This window comes from Marmota flaviventris, chromosome 10 (genome assembly GCF_047511675.1).
Source record: "Marmota flaviventris isolate mMarFla1 chromosome 10, mMarFla1.hap1, whole genome shotgun sequence".
Taxonomy (NCBI): domain Eukaryota; kingdom Metazoa; phylum Chordata; class Mammalia; order Rodentia; family Sciuridae; genus Marmota; species Marmota flaviventris.
In genome coordinates, this window is record NC_092507.1 from 30670809 (window position 1) to 30687239 (window position 16431).

Here is a 16431-nt window from a genome sequence, read left to right on the forward strand (position 1 = left end):
GCAGGACGCCAGGATTCCCCATCAACCTGCCGGCTTTGGGGGCCCAGCAGCCGGGCCGGGGCAACAAGGGGGTGGCCTCGTAGGTCGCCGCCCCCAGGGTCTGGGTGGCCGCGGACGCGAGCCCGGGCGCTCGGCGGCTTCCGGCTTCCGGGTGCTCGGGCGCGCGCTGGCTCCGGAGAGGGCGGGCAGTGGGTTGCGGAGCCGGGGCGAGACGCGCGGGCGTAGGTCCGGGACTGAGCGGATCCCGTTGGGTGGGCGGGCCGGCTGGGGCAGGGCAGCGGGCTGCGGGCATCGCTGGCCACCTGGAGGGCGCGTCCCGGGGCGCAGGCGCTGCAAGACGGGGCGCTCGGCCTCAGAGGCCGGGTGCACTTGGCCGTGGCCGCTGTCTCGGGCACTAAAGCCACAGTCTGCGCCGGTTCAGGGCGCCCTCCCATTCCAGCCCCAAAGCCGCCGGGGGTGCGGCTGGCAAAGCCACCCATCCTAGAGGGCCCTGGATGGAAATTTGGAAGAAAGCCTGGTCCAGTCTGGAGGCCGAGGGCCCTCCGGGCTTCGGAAGGACGTCTAGGCGAACGCTGGACGTTGTGGACGGTCCGTAAAAGGGTGGGAAAGAACAGAATCTATTACCACCCAGTCCTTCTCTAGAGACCTCTGCAGCAGAAAGGCTCCGGAGTGAGCGTCCCCACGTCCCAACCCTGGCCCTCCCGGCGTCCAAGGCCCACCTGGTGAGTACTCCTCTGCTGGTCTACCTCTCTTTTCCGGGCTGGCCTATATGGGAGACCTGTGAGGGTGCGCGTCATTAACCGCTTCTTAGGGACGAGTCCAAAGTTTCTGTACTTCCATAAGGAGTCCTTTTTTTTTTAATTTTTATTTTTTAGTTTTAGGTGGACACAATATCTTTATTTTTATATGGTGCTAAGGATCGAACCCAGCGCCCTGCGCATGCCAGGCAATTGCTTTACTGCTTGAGCCACATCCCCAGCCCATAGAGGTCCTTTTTTAATATTCAAGGGTAGGATATTTCCTATAATCTCCAGTCTCTAAGGACGCACGTAGTTAATAAGTCTCTTCTCCACCAACTTAAGTCGGGCCACCCGCCCCCGCCTTTTTAAAATATTTTAGTTGTAGATGGACACAGTATCTTTATTTATATATTATTATTTTAAAAATATTTTTTAGTTGTTGATAGACCTTTATTTTATTTATTTTTATGTAGGGCTGAGGATCGAACCCAGTGCCTCACACATGCAAGGCAAGTGCGCTACCGCTGAGCCCCAACCGGGCCCTCTTTATTTTTATGTGAGGCTGAGGATCAACCCAGTGCCTCACACATGCAAGGCAAGCGCTCTACCATTGAGCTACAACCCTAGCCTGGGCCACCCCCTTTTCCACCCAGCTGATTTGAGGACTCCAGATACACTGGACCTGGTCATGGTGGAGGTACCTGCCTAGATGCCAGTGGTTGGATGAGTTGATTTGGGTTGTTTTCAAATCTGCCTGCTACCAATAATTCTGCAGGAGCCCTCGTTAAACTTAAAGTACTATATTTCTTCCATTTAAGTATTAACCCCTCCCCCAATTTAACATTTCTGAACCCAGGATGCATTTTATCAGTTGTTAGGCTTCACGGGTGATGATGTGTCTGTCACTGTTTGCCTCGGCTAAAACAGCTATGTGATTATTCCATCAGTTGAGATACTAAAAATGAACTTTACATGCATATTTCAAATTGTTTTTTAAAAATAACTTTAAAAAATAATGGTATGACGCAGCATAAAATAAAAGGTTTATAAGGGCTTGCTACAAAAATGCAATTACTATTCCTATTTTATAGGTGAGCAAACTGAAGCACCTCAGTTTTCACTTCACAGAATTGAAGTGCCTCAGAGCTTTTGTTGGCTAGTGTCTGGGTTCTAGCCAGGCTGTCTGGTTTCAAAGCCTGTGTTGACTCCCAAATCTGGATCCAAGCAGAATATGCATGTAGCTTACAAGGTGGGAAATCAAGGCAGATGTTTGTGCATCTTTGGGTGTTTGCCTGTCTTTGTGTTTTTGTGGAATCGGGAGGTGGAAGCTACATCCAAGAAATCTGATTATACTTACTCTTGCATTGATGCCGCACCATTGTATTAGATCTTTTGCATTTTAAAATATATTTCTGCAGGTTCTGGAGTTCTGGCCATATGAAAGTGTTTCTGGATTTCTTTTTTCTTGTCTTTTGTTCCTCTAGAATGATTACAAAGCCATGTACTCAAACCAACTCACCTGACTGCCTCCCAAAAAATGGTGTCCAGTTTTCAGAGTTGTTAAAGTCACTCCAACCTCTAGGGTCCTCCAGGTCCTAGTCCTGCAGGGACATGCCAAAGCCCCGAGGGCAGAAGATTGCAGTCTGAGAAAGACCACGCAATTGCCAAGCCTCTCATTGGAGATTCTGGCAATTTCCTCACCAGAAGTGGACAACGCCAGTTGGTCGTGCATCATCATGCCTCAGCAGCTCCTGATCACCCTGCCCCAGGCCAGTACCTGGGTGAAGTTACACCATCCAAGGAAGGCCAAGGGGGAGGCGCCCTCATGGGAGGATGTGACTAAAATGTTTGAAGAAGAAGGTGAGAATAGACTGAAGGAGGGGGAAGAAGGAGGTCTCATTTATGTGAACAGATGTACTTCGTTGAGGTTGTTTCTTGGGGAGAAAATTGGAGGAAGGAAGGTCTTTCAGGGGGTTCACTTGTGCTGAGCTCGTGGCTTTTGGGAGTAGTCTAGCTGGGAGAGAAAATATTGGGCTCCCATCTCAGGCTCTTTTTCAATATGTGCTCCATGCTGCTCCCATCTCCTGGCATCAGATAAAATACATGAGGGGAAGCTAGAATAGAGTTGTTCCCCACCTCTGGCTCTTAAGTGTGGGAATGTGATTCACATGTAGAGGGATCAAAGGGTTCTGACTCTTAAGTCCTCCGAAGGGTTTTCCAGCTCAAGTTCTAGTCATTTTAGCCATTTATTGGTTAAAAATATTTAACCAATATTTTTGACAAGCATCAGATTTCCACCCCTCCCCCTCCGAGAGGCAGGAATAACATGCCTGATTCCTCTCATATTACCTTGAACTATGTGAATTAGGCAGGAGACATGTCTAAGACATACCCACCTTATTTAGTGGTCTGGTCAGGAGAAGATATATGGAGAGAGGAATTCATGTGTCTCATGTGATGTTCTCATACCTCTAATACTTCATATCCAGCCAGTATTTTTATTGTATTCCATCTATGTCAGACAGGGACTTTGGCTAAGCATCTTGAGAGATTGGGGGGCAGGGAGAAGAAGAAGAAGAATTATCTCTAAAGCTGATTATTAGTTGAAAGAGTAGATAGATATACGACCAGATCAAAATAATAGAAGATAGGCTAAGAAAAGCTCTTTTAGAAATCCTGAGGAAATATAAATCAGATAGCATTGAGTTGAGTCTGGAAAAATATCTGAAGCTTTTTATAGAAGATTTGGAGGAAGTATAGAAAAGTGGGTACTTTGAAGAGAGGTTTAGAGAATGGGGACTATTTAGTCTAAATGAGGGTTAAGAATGTGAAGTGGGTGGTGTCCCAGGTATAAAGGTTGGTAGTTTGGAGGTAACCACTGCTGAGAAAATAAGCTTTGGGCAGATCATAGACTGCCTTGAAGTCCATGGTGAAATGTTTGAATTTTTCCTTTCTTATCTGTGGGAGACCCTTTGAGGATTTTAGAACAAAGAAGTGGCCTGAAAGATTTGTGCTTTTGACCATTGGGAAGTATCAATACCCAAAGCAACACACTGCAGGTCCTCCTCACTAAGGAGTTTTGGGCTCCTTTGAGTCATTCTAGATGTCCCCCCACCTTTTTTTTATTTTTTAGTTTTAGATGGACACAACACAATCTTCATTTTATTTTTATGTGGTGCTGAGGATTGAACCCAGTGCCTCAAGCATGCTAGGTGTGCACTCTACCACTGAGCCACAATCCTAGCCCTAGATGTCCCCTTTTGTGAATATTTTTTTGGGAAGAGTCAGTGGGTCTACAGAGCGTTCTTGCATTTGAGAGATTTGAGTAGATGCAAAATTCATAGTTCTTTTTATTCCCTAGCTCTGCTGTCTCAGGATGCTGCTGAGACCCAGGAAGAAAGTCTAGAGGATGAATTGACCCCTGACCTCCTGACAGCAGAACCCCAGGTGGGTTGGAGCTTCCTCATTTTCTTAATAATGCTTCTTGTTTTTTAACCTGTCTGTTTTGGGAGAAGTGAGTGGGTTGAGACAAACAAGTTCAACTATGCAAGTTGCTCTCATTCAGAAACTGAGCTTCTGTGGTGACAGTATCTCTGCTCATAGGGGCCTTCCTGCAACTCTTGTTTCTCACCAGCATCTTGATCTGATATTGTGCTATTTTTTGTAGAGAAAGCATAATGAGTGATATTTCCAGCTCCTAAAAACCAATGGATTTTACTTGGGATCTAAGATAAATGTCAATATAATATTCAAAATCCATAAGTGAGATGAAATTCTGACATTCTTAGTGATATATCCATATCACTGTGAACTCTGTAAGAGATGACCCTTGGCATAGTGAGAAGAAATGGCCACATCTTTGAAGTGGGGCAAAGAGCAGGAGCAGCTTTAAGAGCAGTTAGGATAGCATGTCAGAAATGGGGTCTTCACCATCTGGTGGAAACATGGGTAAAACAGAAGGAAATTAAAAGACTTTTACAGAGGTATTATTGGAGACAGAAGAGTTTGGTTTTTTTTAACATTTATTTTTTAGTTTTAGGTGGACACAATATCTTTATTTTACATCCAACCCAGTGCCTCATGCATGCTAGGCAAGCACTCTACCACTGAGCCACAACTCCAGCCCAACAGAAGAGTTTTAAGTAAAAAGAACTTTAAATCTGAATTTAGATGATATTGGATTTGATTTTATCTGATATTAGATGGTGCACAGTTTGATTTTCTCTCATCTTCCTTGCTTGGTGTCTAGGGCAATTTTTTTTCTTTTGGCTCTTTACAATCCATTTCCTTAGCTAAGAAATTTAGATGCTAATGTCTGCCTTCTAGGGTTAAAATTCATTCCAGTTATTTATGGTAATATGGAAGAAATCATAGTTAGTTAAATAATAGATTAATTATTTAAAGAATCATCTTTTCTCTACATTCCACATATCTGGAATCCCTCACTTCCTAATATTTATCAAAAAGTAGATTCCTTAGCGATGGGAAAGGATTAAATTTTTTTTAAATTGAAGTATAAATGACATACAGGAAAATACATTTAGGAAATATATTCTATTTTGACATGTGCATGTACCCATGTAATCAAATTAATAAAGAGAACATTGCCTCCATCTCAGAAAATTCCTTCTTGTGCTTTCCAATTAGTACTCTGCTCCAGCCCTCATAAGGAATACATGAAATTTGTATTACTTATTATAACTGCATATAAATCCACAAATGTCTTTTTTTAAAAATATTTTTTAGTTGACACAATACCTTTATTTTTATGTGGTGCTGAGGATCAAACCAAATGCCTCACATGTGCTAGGTGAGCACTCTGCCACTGAGCCACAACCCCAGTCCCACAAATGTCTTAAAAGAGTTTAATTTAAAAAAAGAATATAGGGGCTGGGGTTGTGGCTTAGTGGTAGAGTGCAAGACCCTGGGTTTGATCCTCAGCACCACATAAAAATAAATAAGTGAAATAAAGGTATTGTTAAAAAAAAAAAAGAATATATATTCTGTAATTGTTTATGGTATTCGATAAATATCAGTTAACTATTTGATGGTAATGTTCAAATCTTCTATATCCTTGATGAATTTTTGTCAGTTTTTATCAATTACTGAGAGGATATTAAAATCTATAATCATGAGGCTGGGGTTGTGGCTTAGTGGTAGAGCACTTGCCTTGCATGTGTGAGGCACTGGATTCGATTCTCAATGCTGCATGTAAATAAATGAATAAAATAAAGGTCTGTTAACAACTAAATAATTTTTTAAAAAAAGTCTGTAATCATGATTTATCTGTATCTCTTTAGTTCTATCAACTTTTATTTATTTGAAGTCTGTCATCAGATGCATAAACACGATTGTTGTCTTTTTGTATTGATGCACTTATTATTATGAAATATCCCTCTGATTTATGGCCATACCATCCTGAATGCACCTGATCTTGTTTAAAATGTCCTCCTTTTTAAAAATTTTAAATTATAAATACATAACTTTTAAAAAATATCTTTATTTTTATTTGGTTTATTTTTATATGGTGCTGAGGATCAAACCCAGGGCCTCACGCATGCAAGGCAAGCACTCTACCTCTAAGCTACAACCCCAGCCTTAAAATGTCCTCCTTTTTAAAACTATTGGTGTCTTTATAGTTAAAGTGTGACCTTCTTAAATGTGGGTGGGTCTTGCTAGTTTAGTCTATTTATAGTTAAAGTAATCATTATTATGGATGGGTCTAAGTGTAGGTTGTTCTTTGCTACTGTCCTTTCTGTTCTTTTTTTCTTTGTTCCTTCTCTCCTGCCTTCTTTTGGATTAAATTATTTCTGAGTATCCCATTTTATGTCCTCCAGTGACTTTTTTTTTTTTTTTTTGTATTAGGGATTGAACCCAGGTGTGCCTAACCACTGAACCACATCCCCTGCCCTTTTTATTTTATGTTTTTATTTTGAGACAGGGTCTTGCTAAGTTGCTTAGGGCCTCACTAAATTGCTGAGGCTGGCTTTGAACTTGTGATCCTCCTTGCCTCAGCCTCTCAAGCCACTGGGATTCAGGCATTTACCACCACACTTGGCCACTCCAGTGACTTTTAAGCTACATTTTTTTTTTTGTTTGTTTGTTTTAGTGGTCATTCTATCATGGTATGCATTTTTAAATTTATTTCAGTTGCTTTGAATTAACATACGGCATCACGTGTTACTATGAAAACATATTTCCATTTACTGCTTCCTATTCTTTGTTCTGTCATCATCACATATTCTACCTTATGTGTTACAAACCCCACAATACATTGTTTGCATTTTTGCAAAAGCAAAAAGATGGTAAATTGTCTTATTTAAAAATTAAGAAACCAGGTATGGTGGCACACACCTGTAATCCCATGAACTCAGGAGGCTGAGGCAGGAGGATCACAAGTTCTAGGCCAGCTTTAGCAATTTAGAAAGTCTCAAAATAAAAAATAAAAAGAAGAGCTGGGGGCTAGGCACAGTGACACATGCCTGTAATCCCAGTAATCCCAGTGACTCCAGAGGCTCAGGCGGGAGGAGGATCATAAATTCAAGGCCAGCCTCAGCAATTTAGCAAGACCTTATCTCAAAATAAAAAATAGAAAGGACTGGAGATGTAGTTAAGTGGTAGAGCACTCCTAGGTTCAATTCTTAGTTGAAAACCACAAAAGCAAAAAAATAACCTGAGTCTTTTGTATTTGCCTACTTACTAATTCAGGTACTCTTCATTTTTTAAACCTTTTGTTCCAAATTTCTGGAGTTTATTTCCCTTCAATCTGAAAAACGTTATCATGTCTTGTAGTGTAAGTGTTCTGGTGACCAATTTGTACAGTTTTTGTTAATCTAAACAGGCCTTAATATTTTCTCTTATTTGAGAATCCTCTATTGGATTTAGAATTCTAGGTTATTTTTTCTTTAAGTATTTTAAAAAGGTTCCATTATTTTTTAGCTTGTATTGTTTCTGATGAGGAGTTGCCTGTTATTCTTATCATTGTGTGATGTGTCTTTGTTTCATACCAATTTTTTTATTGCTTTTTTTTGTTTCCCTTTTCTTACCATCTTTTCTCCTGATAGGCATTCATCTTGGACTAAACTCCACTTGGGTTCCAGATCTTTCGCCTGCTTTTACAATCTTCACCTTTATTTTTGTTATTCAGCAGTTTTGCTGTGATATACATAGGTGTGGGATTTTTTTGGGGGGTGGGTAGGTGTTTATTTATCCCTTTTGGGGTTTGCTAAGCTTCTTGAATTTGTAAGTACCATCAGTTTAGAAGTTTTTCAGCTACTTTTTCTTTAAATATTTTGCTTTCTTCTTCTGAGGTTTCAATTATATCATTTGATATTAACCCACAAGTTTTTTTTTTTTCTCTTACTGCTCTAGTTTGACAATATCTATCAACTCATTTTTAAGTTTCACTGAGCTTGTCTTCATTTACCTTGTCTACTTTAAGGCCATTAAATGAATTTTTCATACATTGTATTTTTCATTTGTAGAATTTTTATTTCTTTTCTAGCATTTCTGTATCTCTCTAAAGTTATTTCCATCTCTTTATCCATTCTATCTATATTTTATTGTAAATTCTTTAGCATATATTTAAATAATTGCTTTGAAGTTCTTATCTGGTAATTTCAGTGACTGGATTATCTGTGTGTCTGTTTGTTTTGATTTTTATTTTCTTGATTATTGGTCATATTTCCCCCTTGTTTACACATCTATTTATTTACTTGTTTGTTTAATTTTTTGGTACTGGGAATTGATCCCAGGGTCACTTAACCACTGAGCTACATTCCCAACCCTTTTAATTTTGAGACAGAGTCTCACTAAGTTGCTTAGGACCTTGCTCAATTAATGAGGCTGTCCTTGAACTTGGGATCCCCCTGCCCCAGCTTCCCAAGTTGCTGGAATTATAGGCATGTGCCACCACATCCAGTGTCTAATAATTAAAAAAAAAAAAAACTATATATATAAAAACAGTGGAATATGAGGGGAGTGTGTGTGTATAGATAGATAGGTTTTTGTTTTGTTTTGTTTTATTGTATTTCTAAGATATTCTAAGTTCTTTCCTCTATCAGTTGGTTAAGATGAGGGGCTGATTATTCTTATTCTTTCTGGAGCTGTGACTGAGCTCTGGCAGTGATACATCTTTAATTTGATTGAATTTTGCCTCATTGCCAATGCTTCTCACCACCACTAAGGGGCAGTCTTTTTTTTTATCTTTCAGTATTTAAGCTAGGAAGGGGTTAGACTACATTTCCAGACATTTGTCCATCTTGGACTAAACTCCATCTGGGCCCCAGAATTCAAGCTCAGCAAGAACGCATAGGTATTTGATGAAAGTATTGGGAGCAGAAGTGCCTGTCCTACCCCCATTCCCTACCCCTTCTGATCTCATCTTCTTCTACAGTCCCCTTCCCTAACCTACCTCCATCCATGCTCTTTACCTTCTGTTCCTCAAATAAGCTAAGAATGTTCTCACCAGGCGCCAGCGGCCTGTAATCCCAGGAGGATCTCGAGTTCAAAGACAGCCTCAGCAAAAGCAAGGTGTTAAGCAACTCAGTGAGACCCTGTCTCTAAATAAAATAGGAGTGGAAATGTGGCTCAGTGGTCAAGTGCCCCTGAGTTCAATCCCCAGTACCCGCTCTCCTGCCCACCAAAAAAAGAATGTTCTCATCTGAGGTTCTTTACACCTCCCTGGAATGCTCTCCCCACAGATTTCCTCATGGTTCTTCCTCACTAAATTCATCTCTCTGGCCAAATATCATCCTTTCAAAGCAACTTTCTATAAGTACCCTACACAAAAGATCATTTTTACACTCACTTTGGGTCTCCCTATTTCCTCTGATCTGCTTAATTTTTTCTAAGGCATGTATGATCATATGTCCTACATATTTAAGTATTTACAGTAATTTCAAAACAGATCCAGGGAGGCCCCTGGTAAAATTGGTTTGGAATCTCCCAAAACTTTGAAAATGTCAGAAATCCTTGGACTCTACTGAAAAGGAATGTTTGATGTTCTAGGAACTGTTGACCTTCAAGGACATATTTGTGGACTTTACCCAGGAGGAGTGGGGGCATTTGGCCCCTACTCACCGGAATTTGTACCGGGATGTGATGCTGGAGAACTACAGGAATCTGGTGTCAGTGGGTAAGGATGGGTCATTCATATATCCAGAAACCTGCCCATTATAGAATAGTCATTATTTCTAAATTATCAATATTGTAAATTCTTTGGAGACTTGGCCTTGGGTTCTGCATTAAAGATGTATTATTCCTTTGAAAACCAAGCCAGGGCAGATATGATTCCTTGGGGATCAGCTTTACTTTATAGAGCTAGAATAGAAAGACATGCCCCTTCCCATTCTCAGAGCCCCTGAATACCAGAACACTAGAACTAAATTCTAAGGATGGTACTTAGACATAAATATAAATATTCATATTCTTTCTCTTTTACTTCATATGCAGGATATCAGTTTTCCAAGCCTAGTGTGATTTCCCAGTTGGAGAAAGGAGAAGAGCCATGGATGATACAGAAAGAAGGCCCCGGAAATGATGTTTCAGGTAAGACCAAGGGAGATGATAGCTTTTAGTATGTGGGTTAGTCCTCAGGCCCTCCCAGGCGGCCAGGAACGCTCCGGCTACTGGACAAGGGATGCACTAAACCTAATTTTACCCCTCTCTCTTCACTGAGCCCTTGCAAAAGTCTCTCAATAATATGATTATTGGTCATATTTTCCCACTGTTTACACATAAACCACAATTTATTCATTTTTCTGTTGTTATACTATATTGTTTCCAATTGTCCTCAGTAAGGTTAAAGTTGATTTTCCTTCTTTCTCCAGTATCCTAAGTCCTGCCCACCTAAAGCTCTTTCCTCTAAGTAGTCAGATGTATGTGGTCTCTCCACAGAAAACAGATCTCTTTTCAGGTCTGTACAAATCTTTAATTTTCTCTCTTCCACTCTATTTCCACTTTTCCCCACATTTTATTTTCCAGTTCCAGTTTTCATCTCTTTTTAATTTACCTGTCTTAATTTTTGGTAATAGCTACTTCATGAATAATCCTGTAAGAGAAAATAGCACAGGATTCCTTCTCGCCCAATCCAGTAGCAATTTTCCTGAACTTCGCTTTTATTATGAAAAATTTTAGACATTTTGAAAGGCATAGAGAACATTATAACACATTTCTATGTAACCTCCATCCAGATTAAGAAATAAAAGTTGAAGCCCTACTGTTCCTCTCCCACCTTTCAAAATAACCACTCTTCTGTTTAAATATTACTGTTGCCATTTGTCTTCTTACTTTCATTACATACATATATCCCTAAAACAACAGCATTGTTTTACACATTCTTCAAATAAATGATTTATGTACTTTCCTTGCATCTTTTAAAAATATTTATTTTTTAGTTGTAGTTGGACACAATACCTTTATTTCACTTGTTTATTTTTATGAGATGCTGAGGATCGAACCCAGGGTCTCGCACGTGCGAGGCGAGCGCTCTACCTCTTGAGCCACAACCCCAGCCCTTTCCTTGCATTTTTTAAAAAATATTTTTTAGTTGTTAATGTATCTTTATTTTTTATTTATTTATATGCAGTGCTGAGGATCGAACTCAGTGCCTCACACATGCCAGGCAAGTGCTCTGCCACTGAGCCATAACCCCAGCTCCCTTTCCTTGCTTTTCTTGTTCAACACTGTTGATGTTACTCTATGTTGTTCTAGTTTATTCATTTCCATTGAATTAATAAACCACAATTTATTCATTTTTCTGTTGGTATACTATGTTGTTTCCAATTTGGAGATTACAGAGATGCTGCAGTCTACTTTTGTGCACATAACTGCTCATATATGTATTCAAATATTTTTTCAAGGTAGTTGGTAGAGCAAAATTTCTGGGTAATGGGATATATATGCCTTCATTTTACAAGTTATTACCAAGTTCCTCTTCAAAGCAGTGTCACCAATTTGTATTCCTGTCATCAGGTTTTGAAAGTTCCCAGAATTTAGCATTTCTATCAATACTTGGCACTGTCAAACTTGAAAATTTTTGTAAATTCAGTTGGGTGAATATGATATTATTTCTTTCATTTTCCTAATTAGTCATGAGAGGAAGCATATTCTCATGTTTGTTGAACATCCATCCAAGATTCCTTCTCTGTAAATTACCTATTATATCCTTTGCCAATTTTTCTATTATTTATATTTATTAAAATTAGTTTTTAGGGGCTGGGGATGTGGTTCAAGCAGTAGCGCGCTCGCCTGGCATGCGTGCGGCCCGGGTTCGATCCTCAGCACCACATACCAACAAAGATGTTGTGTCCGCCAATAACTAAAAAATAAATATTAAAAAAAAAAATTAGTTTTTAGAAAAATGTGTGTGTGTATTCTGGATACTAATCGTTCATAGCTTTGTTTTATAAATGTTTTATCTCAGCCAGTGACCCATCTTTCATTTTTAAAAAATAATGTCTTTGGCTAAGCACGGTATTGCATATCCATATTCCCAGCGTTTTGGAGGTTGAGGCAAGAGGATCACAAGTTCAAAGCCAGTCTTAGCAACTTAGCCAAGCCCTAAGCAACTTAGTGAGACTATCTCAAAATAAAAAAGGGCTGGATAAGGCTGGGGTTGTAGCTCAGTGGTAGAGTGCTTGCCTAGCGTACATGAGGCACTGGGTTTGATCCTCAGCTCCACATAAAAATAAATAAATAAAATAAAGGTATTGTGTCCACCTACAACTAAAAAATAATTAAAAAGGTGGGGGGACTGGGGATATGGCTCAGTGTAGCTCAGTGGTTAAGTGCCCCTGGTTCAATCCCCGATACCAATCAATCAATCAATCAATAAATAAAATGTCTTTTAAAGGATATGTATTATTAAATTTAATTTTACTTAATTTATTAGTTTTTTTCTGTGTGCTTTTTATTATGTAAGATACCCTTTTCTGCCCCGTTATCCTCCATTATACTATATGTAGATGATATATTCCTTTATACTCCTATATTTTTAGAAAAGTTTTTTAGTTGTAAATGGGCAGAATACCTTTGTTTTATTAATTTTTATGTGGTGCTGAGGATTGAACCCAGTGCCACACACACACACTAGCCAAGCACTCTACCACTGAGCACAACCACAGCACCTGTCTGTATTTTTAAAGTTTTGCTTTTCATATTTGTTTGAAATTCATCTGGAATTTATTTTATATATGAGATTTAAAAAAAAAGTCTAATTTAACTTTTTCTACATGGACATTTAGTCCAGGAACCATTTGTTGGATAATTGGTGCAGCTCTGTCACATGTCAAGTTTCTATGCTTAGGTCTATTTCTAGGCTCTTTTGCTGGGGGGTACTGGGTATTGAACTTGAGGGCACTCGACCACTGAACCACATCCCCAGCCCTATTTTGTATTTTATTTAGAGACAGGGTCTCACTGAATTGCTTCGCACCTCGCTTTTGCTAAGGCTGGCTTTGAACTCACAAACCTTCTGCCTCAGCCTCCCAAACTGCTGAGATTATGGGAGTGCGCCACTGTGTCTGGCTATTTCTGGGCTCGTTCTGTTCCATTTCATTTTAAAAATTTTCTATCCCTACTCTAATTCCAGGCTGTCTTCCTTTACTGTATTCCATAATGAGACCTATTATCTAGTAGAAGTAGTGTACCCACTTCGTTTCTTAAAATTGCCCTGGCTATTACTGAACCCCTTGCTTTTGCATATGAATTATATAATCAGTGCATTAAATGACAGACACAAATGCTGTGTTGCCATTTTTATTGAAACAGAATCAAATATCTAGATCAATCTTGAGAAGATTAACATTATTATGATATTGAATCCTACTATCCAGGAACATGACATATTTTTCCATTTATTGGTATTTATTATAAATTTTTGTTCATTAAAGTTTTAGGATTTTCTCCATAAAGGTCTTGTACATATTTCATATTATTGTTAAAATTCATTCTGGAAGTTGTGCATTTTATTGCTATTATAGGATATATATATATATATATATATCATTTAATATTTAGTTTTTAGTTTTAGGTGGACACAATATCTTTATTTTATTTTTACGTGGTATTGAGGATCAAGCCCAGCGCCCCACACATGCCAGGCGAGCGTGCTACTGCTTGAGCCACATCCCCAGCCCATAGATGATATATTTTTAAAAATTGTTTTCTGCTTGTTGCTTGTGTGTAATAACACAATTTATTTTTAATATTGACTTTTTATAGGCAGCCCACCTTGTTTCACTCTGTTATAAATTCTAATAATTGTATATTGTCCTGTGGTTTCTCTTCTGCAACTTGTAATAATGAAAACAATAGGAGATAAGGGACTCACTAGGTGGTACAACACTTCATTAGCATGTGCAAGACCCTGGGTTCTCTCCCCACCACCACCACAAAACAAAACAAAATACCAAAAGAAGAAAATAATAATAAAAGGTACCCTGAATGTCCTTGCCCTGATTCTGGATGAAATCTCAAAGAGGTCTAATAGATGGTCCAGTCTCTAACATGAACAATCTTGATTTTAGTAAAATATTTATTGAATTCAGTGAAATAGTAAAACTCCCAATATCATTCAGAGTTAAATTTTGGTTTTTCCTTTTCTGTGGGCCTGCTTCAGGCCTGAATACTAAATTGGGGAGGGGTACACAGATGGCTTCTTTTCTCTTTCCCTATTGTCTTCTCTTCTTCCTCCCCTATTCCCGACCAGAATCAGGGACTTGAAGAGCATAGACTTTGTTATGCTTCTATTCATTTATAATTTGGAATGTAAAAGCACTAATGATTATTCTGTGTTGACCAGGTTAAAGGATATTTTCCTGGAACCTAGCAGCAGTAGCAATACAACTGTCTGGGTTTCTTACATAAATAACATTTTTTTTGCATAAATAACATTTCCATGGATGTATTAATATCTCAGGAAGCAGAACTAAATACATACAAATACAAGTTTTAATAAAGGACAGTGTAATGTTCTTGTGCATATTCTTAGTTTAAACCCTAGTCTTTGAACCAGTGTCTCTTCTGATTCTGCTGAAATGGGGAGAGGAACATTTTATCTTTCTGAGATTGTTTTCCAAAAATAGTGTCAATGAAAAAAAAATATATTCATAAAGACACAGCTTTGAAATTTTATTACTTATTAGTAATGGAATTGGTATTTATTGGTACTAAATAGTACTAATAGTTCATTAGAATTATCAGAAATAACAGTACTAAAAAACTCTAGTTTTACTACAAATGAATGACACATTTAATCTATTCACTGTTTCTTAAATTTTATTTCCCATTACCTCTCCAGGTTGCATAACCATATATAAATATAGTCAAAAGCTCATGTGCTTTATGTATTGTTGCCTAAATCTCCATCGTATTCCCATTACTGTAATTAATTAAAAAAAACACGGTGAAGATGAGTTATTTGCATCTTTTCATTTATTTCAGACTCAAAGAGTAAAACAGAAACCAATGAGTCAACTGCAAAGAATGACATTTCCCAGGAACATTTGTATCATGACATTATGATGGAAAGGTTCATAAGGGATGATATCATTTATTCCACATTGAAAAAAGTTTCCAGATATGATGATGTGTTAGAAAAGCACCAGGAAACCTGTGGAAGAAATGTGAGACAAGCCATTTTGACCCACAAGAAGAGAGTCCAAGATGTTCACAAATACGGGAAAACTATTGTGAGTTCAAATATTTTGGAACAGAAGCATCATAAATGTGACACACCTAGAAAGAGGAAAAAATACAAATTAGATTTGATTAATCATCCAATAAGTTGCATAAGAGCAAAAATCTATGAATGTAATATATGTGAAAAAATGTTCAAACAACCCAATCATCTTACTGAACACATGAGAATTCATACTGGCGAGAAGCCTTTCAGATGTAAGGAATGTGGAAGGGCCTTTAGTCAAAGTGCATCTCTTAATACACACCAGAGGATCCATACTGGTGAGAAACCCTTCGAATGTGAGGAGTGTGGCAAAGCCTTCAGACATCGCTCATCTCTTAATCAGCATCATAGAACTCACACTGGGGAGAAGCCTTATGTATGTGACAAATGTCAGAAAGCTTTCAGCCAGAACATTAGCTTGACCCAACATCTAAAGACTCATTCTGGAGAGAAACCTTTTACTTGCAACGAATGTGGGAAAACCTTTCGACAGGTTAGACACCTTAGTGAACACGTAAGAATTCATACTGGGGAGAAGCCCTATGCATGTACTGCATGTTGTAAGACCTTTAGTCATAGAGCATATCTAACACATCACCAGAGAATACATACTGGTGAAAGACCCTACAAATGTAAGGAATGTGGAAAAGCATTTAGACAGAGGATACATCTTAACAACCATAAAACTGTCCATACGGGAGTGAAAGCATATGAATGCAACCGCTGTGGGAAAGCCTACAGGCATGATTCATCCTTTAAGAAACATCAGAGACATCACACTGGAGAAAAACCTTACGAATGTAATGAATGTGGAAAATCCTTCAGCTATAATTCATCACTTAGTCGACACCATGAAATACACAGGCGGAATGCCTTCCGAAGTAATGTGTAAAAAAATATTTATTTGATGAGAACAAAAGCCACATCTGAATCAGTGATTCTTAGCTTTAAAATTTCAGGACTCAAATAAATTTGAGAAGTTGATTTAATGATGGTAACTTTAAA

General features: G+C 38.7%; 1 protein-coding gene across 3 annotated transcripts; it reads left to right on the forward strand.

Moving 5' to 3' along the window:
* The first annotated feature begins 265 nt into the window (after positions 1 to 265).
* Zfp69 (ZFP69 zinc finger protein) lies at positions 266 to 16431 on the forward strand. 3 transcript variants are annotated; one of them, XM_071617730.1, is made up of 7 exons: positions 266 to 722; positions 1214 to 1249; positions 2225 to 2600; positions 4102 to 4187; positions 9750 to 9876; positions 10194 to 10289; positions 15186 to 16431. In XM_071617730.1, the coding sequence occupies exons 3-7, from the start codon at positions 2477 to 2479 to the stop codon at positions 16316 to 16318; spliced, it is 1566 nt and encodes a 521-aa protein (XP_071473831.1). In that variant the 5' UTR covers positions 266 to 722; positions 1214 to 1249; positions 2225 to 2476; the 3' UTR covers positions 16319 to 16431. The 3 variants fall into 3 exon arrangements, with proteins under 3 accessions (XP_071473831.1, XP_027793273.2, XP_027793274.2); XM_027937472.2 differs by lacking the exon at positions 1214 to 1249; XM_027937473.3 differs by lacking the exons at positions 266 to 722; positions 1214 to 1249 and adding an exon at positions 1859 to 1989.